Below are 14,888 nucleotides of genomic sequence, written 5' to 3' on the forward strand. Positions count from 1 at the left end.
CAATCTTTTCAGACAATGAATTCAACATATGACTGATTAAACAAATGTCTTAGTTAATGGTGCAGTTTTTAATTAAACACATCGTACACTTTGATTTGATCCTGCCTTCACCTTTTCACCTTTCAAATGAATAGGATAGAATTTGTACTGTATACTTTAAAGTCCTTGTGGGAAAATTGTGTTGGGCACTAAAGCATGTTTGAACTTATCACATTCGGAAACCCATTTCACATCCAGGCACATGTGTTTTTCAAACATTTCACATTTGATAAATTCACATGATTTCATTTTCAGATGTGTAGGAACTCATGAGTGAAAAATAGCTTCTGTTTCACACGTGATTCACAGGGGAATTGCAGGTGAATCCCATTTAACATGCACACTTCTCCTGATTTAGTTACTGGTCTTCCCGGGGTCCATTAATAGACATAATGGATATGGGATAAAAATCTGAACATTAAAGTCCCACTCCACTCCAAAATTGCTCCTGGACTGAGTCCTGCATGTACAGAGTTTGTTTTCAATTTCACCAGCTGAAGGGGAAAGTTTCTCTGAGCTCACCTTAAATCTCACTTTACGGACTTTTCCATAAAGCTTTATCAGAGCAGAAGTAGCTTTCAATCCAAGAATTTTTAATGAGGTAACAGTTATAAACAAAAAAACAACAACAAACAAACCCAAAAACAAAAAACAAAAACCTAACATTAGGATTATAAAGTGCAACAAACGCAAAGTAAAAGAAAACTGATAACACAAATAATAAACTAATTTGTGTTACAGAAACAGCAACACTGAATTAATAAATAAACCATAAGGAAGATGAGACATAACCTCATATTACAGTCAGCTTCACTGAGCTTCAGTACTATTCAGTGCCATTTTAGTCAGCTGCTAATAGTATTTTCTGAGATACAGTATGACTAATGAATGAATAATTTAAAAGTCAAAGATGAAGTAAAACAGGAATATGGATTCCAGTTATATCGGATAGCACATACATCACTCTGGACCTAGAAGACCTCACATCAGCATATATTACCAGGAATCCTTTATCTTTATCTTTAATATCATTTTATTAAAGAGCCCTGCATCCAAGAGCATGTGGATGCTGAGAAACCATAACATTCAAACTTAGCACTACAAAGGGTTCTGCTGGTCCTAAAAAAACAGTTTGTGTTCCTTTAGGAGACATTAAAGCCAAACAGCAATTTTGCAGCTCAGTTTTGGCCTTTCTAACTAGCATGTCCTAAACTTCCAAAACAAGAGCCTGCTGTGTCGCACGCCATAGAGCCCTGTGTGTGCTGCATCCTTTTCTTCTAAAGAGGAAAAAGTCAGGGAGGCCCTTTAAAATTAAAAAAGCAACGGAGCAAAACCTTCTTTGTTAGCCAGCACTGCTGTGAATTCATGCAGGACCAAGCGACAGTCCGGGATGCCAAGCTCCACTGGAGCCAGGGAAGCCAGTCAGTCCTGCCTGCAAGCTGCTTTCACATCAGGTTTATCCACGGCACGACGATCAGGAGGATTAGAGCAGTAAGTGATAGCAACAAGCCTACTCCCGGCCTTTTCAACATGCTATCAGAGGCCCAGAGGGAAAGACACACAGCCGAGTGTTGCTAGATGAGCTGAAAAGGAGGAGAAGGACTATGTCCAGGTAGGACTCTGACTCAGACTGTTTGGGGACTGAGAAGTTTCATGCCGTTGTCTTCCATCTCTTTTATCTTGTAACTCTGACAGGTAAATAACTAAGGAAGATGAATATTAAGGCATCCATATGGACGCACTGACTGAAAAACATTTGCTCTGGCACTTTTCCACATACATTTGGGGTATTAATGTCGAAAGAAGCACTGAGCTTTAACTAAAACTCTAAAGGTCACAGTGACTATAGATGAGAGATAAACACACTCATTGTACAAAGGTGGAAGTTCATACCCTTGTTTTTGAGTTCCAAAAGATAGATAGATAGATAGATAGATAGATAGATAGATAGATAGATAGATGGATAGATAGATAGATAGATAGATAGATAGATAATATATCTCATAAATAACAACATTGTATGTGTTTTGTTTGTATGTATTTGTGTATGTTTTTTTTATATGAATCTATTTTATCTTTTTGTTGAAAGATGATATATTGTGGCGGCTGTAACACTTGGTCTTTCTGTAATACCCTTCTGACCCAGTACCCATTACAATGGACATCAAATGTTTGTTTGTGAAAATCCACAATTCTAAATGTTGATTTCGACCTATAATTAAATTCAATTTAACCAGTAACTTTTCAAATTTTGATATAAGGTTCCAGGTTTAAAACTGAATGTCCAACCCAGTGGAACTCAGGTCTACAATGACACAAAAAGGCATCTGATGACAATGTTAATCTGATGGTTTATGAAGGTAGCACAATCATTTCAGCCATAACGCATGTTTTTACAACATTAGTAATTTTAGATTATATCAAGCCAATTTTCTAGTTATGAAATGAATTCCATTATATTTCACTTTTAGTACAGCTACAGAGGTTGTAAAAGGCAACAGAACATTTCAACTAATGTTTGCTACAGGAGGAGGCTCCTCATGAAGTGACTGAACCTTTATGAGAATTATTTCATGAGTCAGCTGAGATGTTTGAGCTGCTCTGTGGGTTTGAAGAAAGTCTGCTTGGAAGAACTCAGAACACTGACTGTCCTTAAAGCTGATGTAAACTGAATTACAAATACAGACAAAACACTGCTGAAAGGACTTCTCCAATATTTTGTCATTCAGAAACACTGTAGGTCTACTAATGTTTATCATTAAAACATACATAGTTTACATACACATTTTGACTTGGCTGCATTTCTGCATGGGAGAAGGACTCAGAAAAAAAGTGCCAAATGTGTGGACTGCAGGGTTCAGCAGCTTAAAACACTGTACAGGGGACAACATTCAAATTGGAGCTTAGTTCAAATAGTCCTCCTGGTCTTTTTCTCCAAAACCTTCTCTACCGTGACTTGTTATAAGGCCAGCCTTTTTAATAAACCTATGAATCATATTCTGATCATTGGCAGTGATGTTGTTCCAACAACAGATAACAGCTTCAAACATTTAAAAGTGCCTGTTGACCTGGAAGGACTTTAGTTTCCTGAGGAAAAACAAGGTGGACTGTGCCTTTTTGAACACACTTGCCAGTTCAGTGTCTTATCAACATGAACATCCAGATATTTGCGAACCAAAACAGTAGCTTTCCTCTTTCAAAGGATGCCCTTACTTTACTAATATTAATGTTCAAACCTCTCTTTACCATTTAGTACCCTATGAGGCTTACAGGGGAAGAACCATTCCAGAATTTTTGCAGATGACCTGTTGTCTGGCGGTGCCTACAGCCATATTTCATTTTAAATGTTTGTATTCAAATGTTTTTCTCTTGCAGTGATGTGCTTCACTGACCTTTGGCTAATTTTTTGTCCTGTTTTCATAAAAGTAAAACTTAAAAGCTGAACATATAACCAAGACTATGTGGAACAGCTGTTTTTGCAGTTAGATGGTCTCTTAAAGATTTAAGAGAAGGAAACATGCATACAAATCATAAACTACTCTAATCACTGGAATGAAACTGAGGGTTTCAGTTTCTCATGGTGATCATCACCAAGTGGAAGTCATAGTTCAGCCAGCTTTTTCATTTCCCACTGCCCATCGGTTTGAGCCAAAGAGTGTATGATTATTGTGTGTCCCTGCACTAATTCCCCCGTCCCTGCATAAACAGAGCAGACAGAGCCGAATAGGAAGTGTCCCCTAACCCTGAAGCTCCCTTTTGTAAAGCGGACAGGAAGATGACAGTCCCGGCTGACCTCTGCTTTGTCTCCCGGCTCATCCCACATCTCAGCACCACTACAATGTAGAAGACAGCAACATTCAGAGTGTCACAGAACCTGCCTCTCAACTTCAGAGTACACATTCACCACAGGCTGAGATATGGAAATGATCAAAATTATACAATATATAATCCTTCAACTGATCTGACATTTTGATTCCCGGACACCTAGGGAGGTTCTTCAAGTGTTCTCTATATATTAAAAGTTATATGTGGACTCCTGATGAGTCAAAGAATCTGTGTATTTTTCAAATAATAATCTGTATATCAGATTAAAAAGCCTAGAGTGGTTCTTAAACGGTTCTGGCTGCACTCTTGTGATCTGAAGGGATTCATATCTGAACGGTTCTAGGGAAAATGCTCCTTTACAACCGCATAACCTTTCAACGGGATCCAACAAGGGGATCTACCACATTTTGTATGATGATCAAAATGACCAGATCATTTACAGACGAAGACCACACCCATGCTCATTACTCGACATTTAGAATGCAAATCCATGTAGAGAAAATCATTTCACGAGACTGACAGACCCTTTGAAAAAGTGAAAAAGTGGCTTTTTGATCAATGATAATAAGAATATTTGTATTGATTTTAATGAGGAGGGTGAGAGAGACAGGCGTTACATTCGGTGTGTGCAAAATTTCGTGTTTTAATGCGCGTTCCGTGTCCGTCAGAAACAAAGGAGAGGATTATGAAGGATAAACGTCAAACGGGAAAAAGGTCTGGGTCCCAGTAACCCAGCCTTCCTTCAAATGGCAGGATTCCCATGTCTCCTTGTTATTTTTGAGATTAGGTGATAAATTGTCTCCGCTGCTCCATCAGCTGCTTTGCACAATTGCGCTACAGCCTGCCTCTTCCACTAGATGATGCAGTAAAATGTTAAACTAAGGTGCTGACCCCAGAGGAACACATGTCCTCAGATCTGAGGACATCTGCTCAGATTTAATCTAAAATCGGGGATGTCCAGGACATTTCTTTAGTTTTCTGTTCAGATTCAAGCGAAGTGTGCATAAAATAAATAAATAAATAAATACATTTGATCCTTAATATACTTAGGACCAAATTTCTTACGCTGCCGGTCCACATAAGTTAAACGGCAGTACATTCCTCCTGACACTACATGACCAGCTAACTAATAATTAATGCGCGCATACATCAATGATGTTGCCAAATATTTCTATAAAAAGAAGAGGATAAGCCGGCTAGATTCTATGAATGCGCTGATCATGATATCAGGCCATTCGTCCGACACAGAACCGCAGCAGCAGCAGCAGCAGCCTGTCTTTCGGTGCTACACCGTGGTGCTGTCACATATACAACGCACTGGCCTACACCACATACCATCTCTCTAGCTAGATTCATAACTCAGGACTCCTCGGGTCCATTCAGCTTTTATTTGGGTTAACTTAAATTTCAGCTTGTGTTCACTCTCGGGTTAATAATGTTTGAAGCTCCATGGCACGACTGTTGTCTCCCTCTCCTGAAGAAAAAAATACAACAGTGTTTTGACCCAGGTTTAGGCACCTGTGTCTTCAGCTAACTTCACTTGCATTCCTACATATTTCCAAAGCCTCTAAATGCTTAAAGCCCAGGTGGATCACAGAGCTCCCTACTGGCTAGTGCTGGCTGACAGAAGAAAAGCGTATGAGAAACATGACAGGCAATATGAAAGCTCAATTTCTTTCAGAAACGGAGGCGGGCAGGCTCAGGAGGAGAGGAACTGTGTGAGTGCTTGCTTTGACGTAGCTTGTAGCCTCTGTGATCAGGACTCCTATCTTCACTGTCTAATGAAAACCTTCTTTCTCTAGTTTGACTCTATTCGTGATTTAGATCATCGAGATGCTTAATAAAGTCTGACCATTCTCGAACCCTCTCGGGTTCATAAAAACCTGAAGAATGGATCAAGTGAAAAATGCATTGTCACTTTTGAGTATTTTCTTTTGGAGACGTTTACAACTATTAAAGAAAAGATTGTACGGTACTTTTTTGTGTTTGATGGTTACTTTGCAGATTGAAATGCTGTAATGACCTCATAAAATAGGCTACCACTGTTGTCGGGTAAAAAAATCCCCAAAATATCAACTTTTCAACAGTCTTGTTTGAGCTTGATGACCGTATTGTTTGGCGGTGTGTAGAGAGCAGCCCGTTAGAAAGAGAGAGAGGCTGGGAAATGGAACCAACCTGCAGAAGCGTGTAGATTAATCCGTCACCTGATAAGAGGGCACGGTCGTCCCAAAGACTGAAGACCGAGTGACCATTTTTCCCAATTAGTTCGTTTGACAGGCTACTTTGGTACATTTACCGCTGATGTTTATTGTTGCAGCGCAGAACTTTTATTGAGTCCTTTTCATCGTGTCATTTCTACTGTAATTTAAAGTATCTCCGGCTTATTCACCACTGCAATGTGCGTGCCCTGGCTTCAGAGGAAACCCCTGAGCAGCCCCTCTCTGAGGTCCGCATGGTCAGACTGCAGGCAGCGTGCCGCTCCGGCTCCGGCTCCTACTTTGTGCTCAGTGAAAGCCCCGCAGGCTGCTCCACTGTCCATGCGGCCGATAGTGTACTGTGCCCGGCTCTTTTCTGATGGAGCCTGTTCTCTACTGAACACACTGCAAGGACCAAGTGTTACAGCCGCCACAATATATCTTCTTCCAACAAAAAGATAAAATCGACACGGGATAAAAATACACAAGTAGATAACACGCGCAATGTTCTTTTTTTTAAATAAATAACTTTTTAATGCGGAGTTTCTCAGATTAACGTTGTCATCAGATGCCTTTTGTGTCATAGTAGACCTGAGTTCCACTGGGTTGGACATTCAGTTTTAAACCTGGAAACGCATATGTCAAAACTGGAAAAGTTACTGGTTAAATTGAATCTATTTATAGGCCAAAATCAACATTCAGAATTGTGGATTTTCACAAACAAACATTTGATGTCCATTGTAATGGGCAGATAAAATAGATGAAATATAATAAAACATACACAAATACATACAAAGAAAAATCATACAGGGTTGTTATTTATGAGATATATTATCTATCTATCTATCTACCTAAGTTAGGACTAAATAAATAACAAATTCATGCTGCAAGTAAAATGTAAACTGATAGTAATCTCTGAGAGCTGGATTTACCGTTTCTTTCTTTCTTTCTTTCACAGTCAGCTTTCTGCAAGGCACTGCAGAAAGGCCTGTGCATGGATCAAAATGTAGGCCTGTGCATGGATCAAATCAGGACCATGGTCTACAGCTCACCAGGCAATATCACCACAAAATGTCTGTCTGATTAATGAAGAGATTAAGTGTGGTACTTGGAAACATTTTTATTTCTCTCCCCCCTCAGTTACAGAACTCTTTGAGATGAGCCAAAGCTTTTGTAGACTATTTTTTAAACATTTCATTTCTTTCTGATCTCCACGTGACCCTGCTTTCCTGCCTTAATTATAACATTCATTTGGAGGGTCAGTGTGCATACAAACATGTTATTAATCTTAAATCCCTGACACCAAATCTTCAGTCAACATTTCAGCCATACTAACTTTTAGAGGACATCCTAGTCTTTACTAATCAGTGCAGAATTGTATTTTCATTTAAATAACCTGGTTTACAGGCCATTTAGGCTAACCATTTCACGTTTTGCCTACTTCTTCAGTCTTATTTACGTATTTTTTCCTATGCACGTGAAAAAGAAACAAATGTGTCTTTTAAGAGATGTACAAGTTCGTTACAGGTCAGAGGCTACGAGGAGGTTCTGTTTTCACCCGTCTCTGTTGGTTTGTTTGTTTCTCAGCAGGATTACACGAAAATTACTGAACCGATTTGCACCCAACTTGGTGAAGGGATCGCGCATGGGCCAGGGAAGAACCCAGTACATTTAGGTGCGGATCCGGTTAAAGGGGCGGTTCCAGGGTTTTGTTTTTTTTTTGTTTTTTTTTTAGGAATGCGCTCTTACTGCCAGTCTAGTTAAAATATGAAAACTTTCGTTTCAGCACATATGCTCTCTTACATCATCGCTTATAGTCAACGTGAACATAAACACAGCAGCCTCTTACACGCTTACAGCGTGTGCGTGTGTGTGCTGAGGGGTGTCAACAACAGGTTACATGTGGATGTGACTGTCACCAGTTCAGCAGTCTTCATCCAGCCACATGTTCTTAGCTGCCTTCAGGTACAAAGCCAACGTATGTTCGGTTAACCAACCAGCAGTGATGACCCTGGTTTGCAAATGCTCGCGGCGTTGAAAGTTCACCATGTGCGTCTGCGCATGTGAATGCACCTTCTCTATTTTAAAATGAATATTTACCTCGACTTGGGTAAAGATGGAGCTAAGAAGTATGATGCTGCATCTGTTGAGCTGAAATTGTCCCAAAATGCAACGCAAAGAGTGTAGTGAATAAGCAATGGTCTCTAAGCAGCAAAAAACTCGGCTACTATTTTATCGCTTTTTGAACACCTGACAAATCTATATTTTCCACATGGAATTCCGTACATAGCCCAGTAAACAGTGTTGAGCTACTTTTATAAAGAAACTTGAGTTTAAAAAACCCAAAGTGAATCGAGGCTGGAACTAAGCGTTTTTGCTCTTTTAAACAACATTCGAATTTATTTTCAAACTCCCCGAAAGATAAAAAATATGATGAGTCTGATTATCCAAACAAGAGGAAAATCCCCCCCAAATGACTGAATGAACTTTTATAAGAAAGACCACAGAGACACTGAGACACCACCAATATGCAGAGGACACACTGAGCATCCAGTGGGTTATCGTCCAGCATAGCTTGGTCCATTATTGTCCCTGATCTGTATAAGGGACTAGAACAGTTCTTTCAGGGAAATGAGACCGTGATTGAAACAACAAAGCTGGACCAAGCTGGAGGAGTTGTCCCACGAGCAGCCTATATTCACATTCTCAAACTTTCTTCATTGCATTAAGTTGTGAAATGGTTGTTCCTACTTACTCTGATTATACTTTATATGTAGGCTACATAAACTTCAGTATAGTGCCTTTGTCCTGAAGCTTTTTAGCATGCGCCTGTCAAATAATGAAAGTGCCGGGACTAGGCTATGGTTTTCCATGTGTCTGTTCGGGGTAACCTGTGTATAAATCAGCCAGGGCCTACATGGACTCAAATCGTAGCTGCTGATTAGTTAATCCAACAGCTCGCGGCAGTTCACATGTGTCTCCTTCTTGTCCAAACCTTCAATATCCGAGCCTATAGAATTTGTTGCACTGCGACTTTGTTGACATGTCTTATAATGACATCATTCCCATTACATGATTCATGTAGCTACAAGTTTATTTTCCACCAGTAGAAAATAATGCTTAGGTAACTAGACGTTTTCGCTGTACCTTGAATGCATCATACACTGATTGAATGGATTGGGTTAATCTGCGCCTCCAGGGAATTCCGGGAACCTCACATGACACCAGCTCTCCAGCTCTATTGGTCCGAGGCACGTGTCTGAGAGCCCCGTAATATAACGTCATCGCAGCGTCTCACAGCCAATCAGAAATGGGAACCAAAATCCGTAGTGAAAGTATTTGAGCGGCGTCTTCATCAGGGCACTTTAGTGCTGCTGGAAGCATCAATAATTTTGTGCAAGGAGCCACAAAAATTAAATACATCTGAGTTTTTTCAACTGGGTTAACGGGTTTGAAATCAAAAGTCTGAGCAAAGGGTCCAGCCATGAGGAAAAGGCCTTCATCACAAACTGAAGTATGATTTTTCTTTGTCAAAATCATAAGAGGCGCCTTCTCACAGCAAAAACAATACAAACTCTTCTGCCAAACGGAATTTCAGTTCCCTCGTCGCCGTTTTTGATTTTGACTCATAAATATTTTAATTAACTGATAAGAAGGTGAACAGGAAAATTGGGATTGCTACTCGTAGAAGGACGCACAGAAAAAGGTGCTGAGGGTGATCAGGCTTCATCATTATGGAAGAAAATGCTCGTCGAGACCCAGAGCGCCAAGAGGATTCCAGTCGAGGCGAGGAGTCCAACCGGGCCATCATGCCTCTCCTCCAGCCACCTGGCAACCAGCAGTCCCACAGGAACACCAACTTTTACATCGACGATATTTTAAGACCGGACTTCGGCCGAAAGAGGAAGGACAGGACTTTGGTCCGGGAGGGAGACAGTCTGGGAGTGATCATACGAAGAGAGGAGCTGACGGGGAGAAAGGCTTCGAAAACTGGCAACCCGCAGCAGGGTGGAGCAGGAGAGGAAGAGGACACGGGAGCATCCGACGACCAGCATCCGGACCCTGAGGCCAGGAGGCCTGACCTGATAGTCGGTGATGCCCCTATGAAGGGCCGGGGGGGCGGCGGGGACCGCTGCCGCAGCCCCCAGGCCAGCTCGGCTCCTGCAGCCAAGCCGATGCTGTGGCCAGCCTGGGTTTATTGTACCCGCTACTCAGACCGGCCGTCATCAGGTTGGTGGAAAATCACTGTATTAAATAGGCCTCTATTAAAAAAATGAAATGGAAATAAAATAATATAAAATAAAACGAAGATCAGTGAGCCTACTTCGTTTCTGTGTCAGTTAAAAAAAACAAACAAACAAACAAACAAAAAAAAAAACACCCAGCCTCTTATTTCAGAGAGAGACAGAAACATTTTCAAGTTGAAAACCTCTTTAGGCGAATTCTTCAGAACACAAGAGTCAAATAACCGTTTTTTCTCTCAGCTCTGTGACCCCAATTCTACTTAATGAACATATCCCTTGTAACAATTGACAAACCAATTATTGCATCATCAGGAAGAATATTAGTCCATTTGTATTATTTCATACTTTCAATATTTAAAAAAATGATAACCATTCTTCGAACAGACCCCAACCTATTTTACACAAAAAAGCTACTCTAAACGCAATCTGGAAACTAATTCATGCTGTTTTGGAAGGAAATCGATCTGGATTTGGGGTTTAGAATAAGGATAGGGTCGAACAGATTCCACGGTGTCGTCTAAAAGTGTTATAAAAAGGAAGCTGAAATTAAATAAGAATCGAAGGTAAAGTCAAAATTTGGAGAAGTTAAGTAAATCCAAGTTTAACGCCATTGTTCCTCAGTCTTCTTTGTTAATAATCCATTAGCATATTTTTGACAAGGGGGGGGGGGGGGGTTCTAAAAAGTGAGGGCCGTGTGGCCAAAAAGAGATGAATTCGATGTGAACTGCTGAACAACGCTGCTTTTAAGCCCTTTCATCTGCCAACCAAACAAATAAATAAAAAATTCATTTGGACAACATCTCCATGTTAGGCTCTGAGATCATTTCCAGCATTTTGCAATCCAGACCACCTGAGTCTTCTGCTGCTGCCGCCTCGCTCTGTTTTAAACTATGGTGCTTTATCTCAGCACTGAAATAAACGTTACTCATTTCAATTAGCAAAGTGAAAGTTTGTTCTGGGCTAGGCTTATTTTACAGGTGGACTCATGGTGCACCTGTACTTTTCCTTTCGATTGATTTAGAAAGATATAATGTTGCTAAAAACATCTTTTAACAGCTGAGCGGAAGGTTTTGCTCCTTATCGAAAGAGCGTTTGGAAAAACTCAGAACGAAGCGAAATCAGTCATAAATGTTCTTTTTATTGTTGTTTGGAGACACAAAAAAGTCGAGGTACAGGCCCGAGATTATGGAAATGACCACAAAGGGCCTTCAGAGAGGTCAGGAAGGCTGCAGCTCTGCCCGAATTATCAGGCCTATTGAACAAATCGTAACTTTATAGAAATAGAGAATATTTCCATTATGTAAAACTCTGTACAATATCACAGGTGTAACTAGAATTGCGCTCAACGGAGCACAGTCAAGACGAAAAATGTCCCATCTTGCAATGATAAGGAAAGTTATAAAAAAAAAAAAAATCCTGATCCGCCCCTTTAACCGGATCCATAAATGTAATAGGTTCCCTGACCCACGCCCCATCCCTCCACCAAATTTGGTGCAAATCGGTTCAGTAGTTTTAGTGTAATCCTGTTGACAAACAGACTAACCAACAAACAAACCAACAGACACGGCTGGAAACAGAACCTCTTTGGCGGAGGCCAAGATAACTCTTTGTTGTCAAGGCCAGAGCAGCCCCTCACTTCAGTGGGCTTGTGAACACTTCTTCTACTATAGAGTAAGTGTTGGTTGATACAATTGGATGAGACCTGTTATATTTTGACGCTTTACAGAGCTAATTTCAGATTGATTTTTCAGTCGTGAGAGAAACATCGAAATATAAATAAAAGGGGTTATTGCTCTTTTTAGGAAACTACTTTTTTAAAGTGGAGTTCCTATGGTAACAGGAAGGGAAAGAGGCGCCTAAACCCCCCATCCTCCATCATATCCTAACCCCACCCCCATCTGCAACCTCCTCCTCCTCCCGTTGTCACTAAAAGTCTGCTGCAGCAGAGCTGGGTCTGGAGGACATGTAGCCACCATGCAGCCTGACGGGCTGTTGCTCTAAAGTACTGCGGATTATCCTGCATTTCATTTGTCGTTACAGTTAAAAGTTCTGTCCAGGAAGAATATCTCTCACTTCAGACTGAAACTAGAAAAGCGCATACCTCTGCCAAGGCCAATGTCAAACAACATACACCAGACTTCAGAGAAAAGAAAAAAAAAATTCATATCAACTGATCCGGATCTGCCCCAAAATGTAATGGGTTCTTGCTTGGCCCATGCCCCATCCCTCCACCAGGTTCGGTGCAAATCGGTTCAGTAATTTTTTGTAATCCTGCTGAGAATCCTGCGTACTCTTGTTGACACACAAACAAACAAACCAACAAACAGAAACGAGTCAAAACCTCCTTGGTGGAGGAAATAAAGTCTGGCCAAACCTCTGCTTTCAAAGATTTAACCCTACCAGGTGCGTACGAGACAAATGATAGAGTTTCATTAAAGATATCAGGACTAAGTAGACGACTCAGTTTTGATTAAGAAAAGTCAGATAAAACCCAAGTAGCTCCCGAGATTGGTGGATGATTTTACTGTAGAATAATCACACTGAGAGGGAGGCTCTTGTGTACAATTTTTGAAAATTCTTATACAACTCTTCTACATTCAATAACGGGATTGTTTTCATTAGGTTAAATTTAACCAAAAAAATGTCATTGACATAAGGACACTCATGGGAGCATCTGAAGGGTCCCTGCAACGTACCAACCTACAAAATCTCCCCCGGAACGTCCATTGGTCCCTCAGCCATTATGACCCAAACTCAAACACCCCCTGTTAAGTTTCAGCAAAAAAAAAAGAAAACAAAAAATATATAAATATATATTCTTCTTTTTTTTTCTATATATGTATGTATACCGTTTTAATTATTAGCAGCAATGTCCATTCTTATAGCTTGCCTGTGATTTAAAAAGTACCGACCCTAACCACTGGGTGTCCTTTTTGTCTTCACCCCCGCCCCTACCCACAAGGGCCCAGATCCCGCAAACCAAAGAAGGCGCCGACCCCGACTAAAGAGGACAAGCGGCCCCGGACGGCCTTCACCGCGGAGCAGCTCCACCGGTTGAAAACTGAGTTCCAGAACAACCGGTACTTGACTGAGCAGCGGAGGCAGAGCCTGGCCCGGGACCTTGGCCTCAACGAGTCTCAGATCAAAATATGGTTTCAGAACAAACGGGCCAAAATCAAGAAAGCCTCCGGGAATAAAAACTCTCTGGCGCTGCATCTCATGGCGCAGGGACTGTACAACCACTCCACGGCCAAGGACGCCAAGTCGGACAGCGACTAGAGGAGACGCGGATGGGAGCGGATAGGAGCGGAGGGCGGGGGGGGGGGGGGTAACCATGCAATAAAACCATTTCAGTACCAGCACCACCCAACCAGAAACCAGAGACGATTTTGGTTTGTCTTCAGTGCGTGTGCGTGTGTGAGAGTGTGTGTAGGCTACGTGTCCTCAGGGCTGTAGTTGCAAAGACGTCCAATCCTAGTCGAAAATGATGCTGCATTCATGTCACAGTCAGAAGTCGGAAATGTGAATGGTGTACAACCAACCTGCGTGCATTCAGTGGTCCATTTAGGAATAGCCACGGAAGCTTGTGAAGCGTTGTCCAGGATACGTCTAATGTTGGCCTTCTTTAGACTACGTCAGTGATTCGGGTCTGACAGGGACATTTGGTGTTGGGAGCAGCCTGTGGTGCTGAAAAAACACTTACTGCTGTTGGTTAGTTGTGAGTTACCAACCGCTGCTCTGGGTCCAGACAGCCAACCGTTTGTCGGGTTTTTAATCTGATTAAGATTAGCCTATGCATTGCTAAACATTTCCGATTAAAGGAAACATTAAAATGAACAGTCCCGCCATCACCACAAATCTGAAGAATGATGGACTCTGGACGGATGTTAACAGACACACACACACACACACACACACACACACACACACACACACACACACACACACACACACACACACACCTCCTTCAGTCTCAGTAGACTAGTGGCTGTGTATGGAAACTACAGTAGAGAAGACAGAAGGGACATCACAAAAAAGATGAGCTAACTTTGATGTTTTTAAAGGCGGGAAAAGACAGTCAACAACATCCGTTAGGAGGTGAGACCATGACTAGCTCGAGGGGTGAGAGAGCAGGAACGCACCGGCGTCAGGCGCACTACAGCCCTGTGTGTCCCGTTAGGCTGAGCTGTGTAACTGTGTTGATTATGAAAAGAATATGCTGAAATCCAAAGAGTTTGATGTGAGAGAGCAGCCAACTCCGTGCTACTCTCTGCCTGTACTGGCTCTTTTCTTCTGGCCTCTGACTGTTGTGTCTGCGCACTGTCGTGAATGTTTACCTGTAGTCTGCTTGGTTCGCTCTCAGCGTTGCCTTTTGCAGCCTGTAAAGGCGCGAGATGCGCCGCAAATCTGGGAATGTAACGCCGCAGTTTATATCTGGAACTAAATGTCGACTTTATGGAATCTGTCCAGTAAACAGTGTTGAAAAAAATTGGCAATGAACACATACGCAACACAATAGCCTATTCCAGCCTGGGTTGGAATTTAGGACCTGATTTTAAGTGGAGGGGAAAGAAAGCGAGGTAGC

At 41.6% G+C, this 14,888-nt stretch overlaps 1 protein-coding gene across 1 annotated transcript; it reads left to right on the plus strand.

The window, feature by feature from the left end:
• Positions 1-9,793: 9,793 nt before the first annotated feature.
• Positions 9,794-13,582, plus strand: LOC120798566 (homeobox protein engrailed-2b-like). The gene is made up of 2 exons (XM_040142930.1): positions 9,794-10,289; positions 13,266-13,582. The coding sequence occupies exons 1-2, from the start codon at positions 9,794-9,796 to the stop codon at positions 13,580-13,582; spliced, it is 813 nt and encodes a 270-aa protein (XP_039998864.1).
• The last annotated feature ends 1,306 nt before the right edge of the window (positions 13,583-14,888 follow it).

This window comes from Xiphias gladius, chromosome 14, assembly GCF_016859285.1.
Source record: "Xiphias gladius isolate SHS-SW01 ecotype Sanya breed wild chromosome 14, ASM1685928v1, whole genome shotgun sequence".
NCBI classification, from domain to species: domain Eukaryota; kingdom Metazoa; phylum Chordata; class Actinopteri; order Istiophoriformes; family Xiphiidae; genus Xiphias; species Xiphias gladius.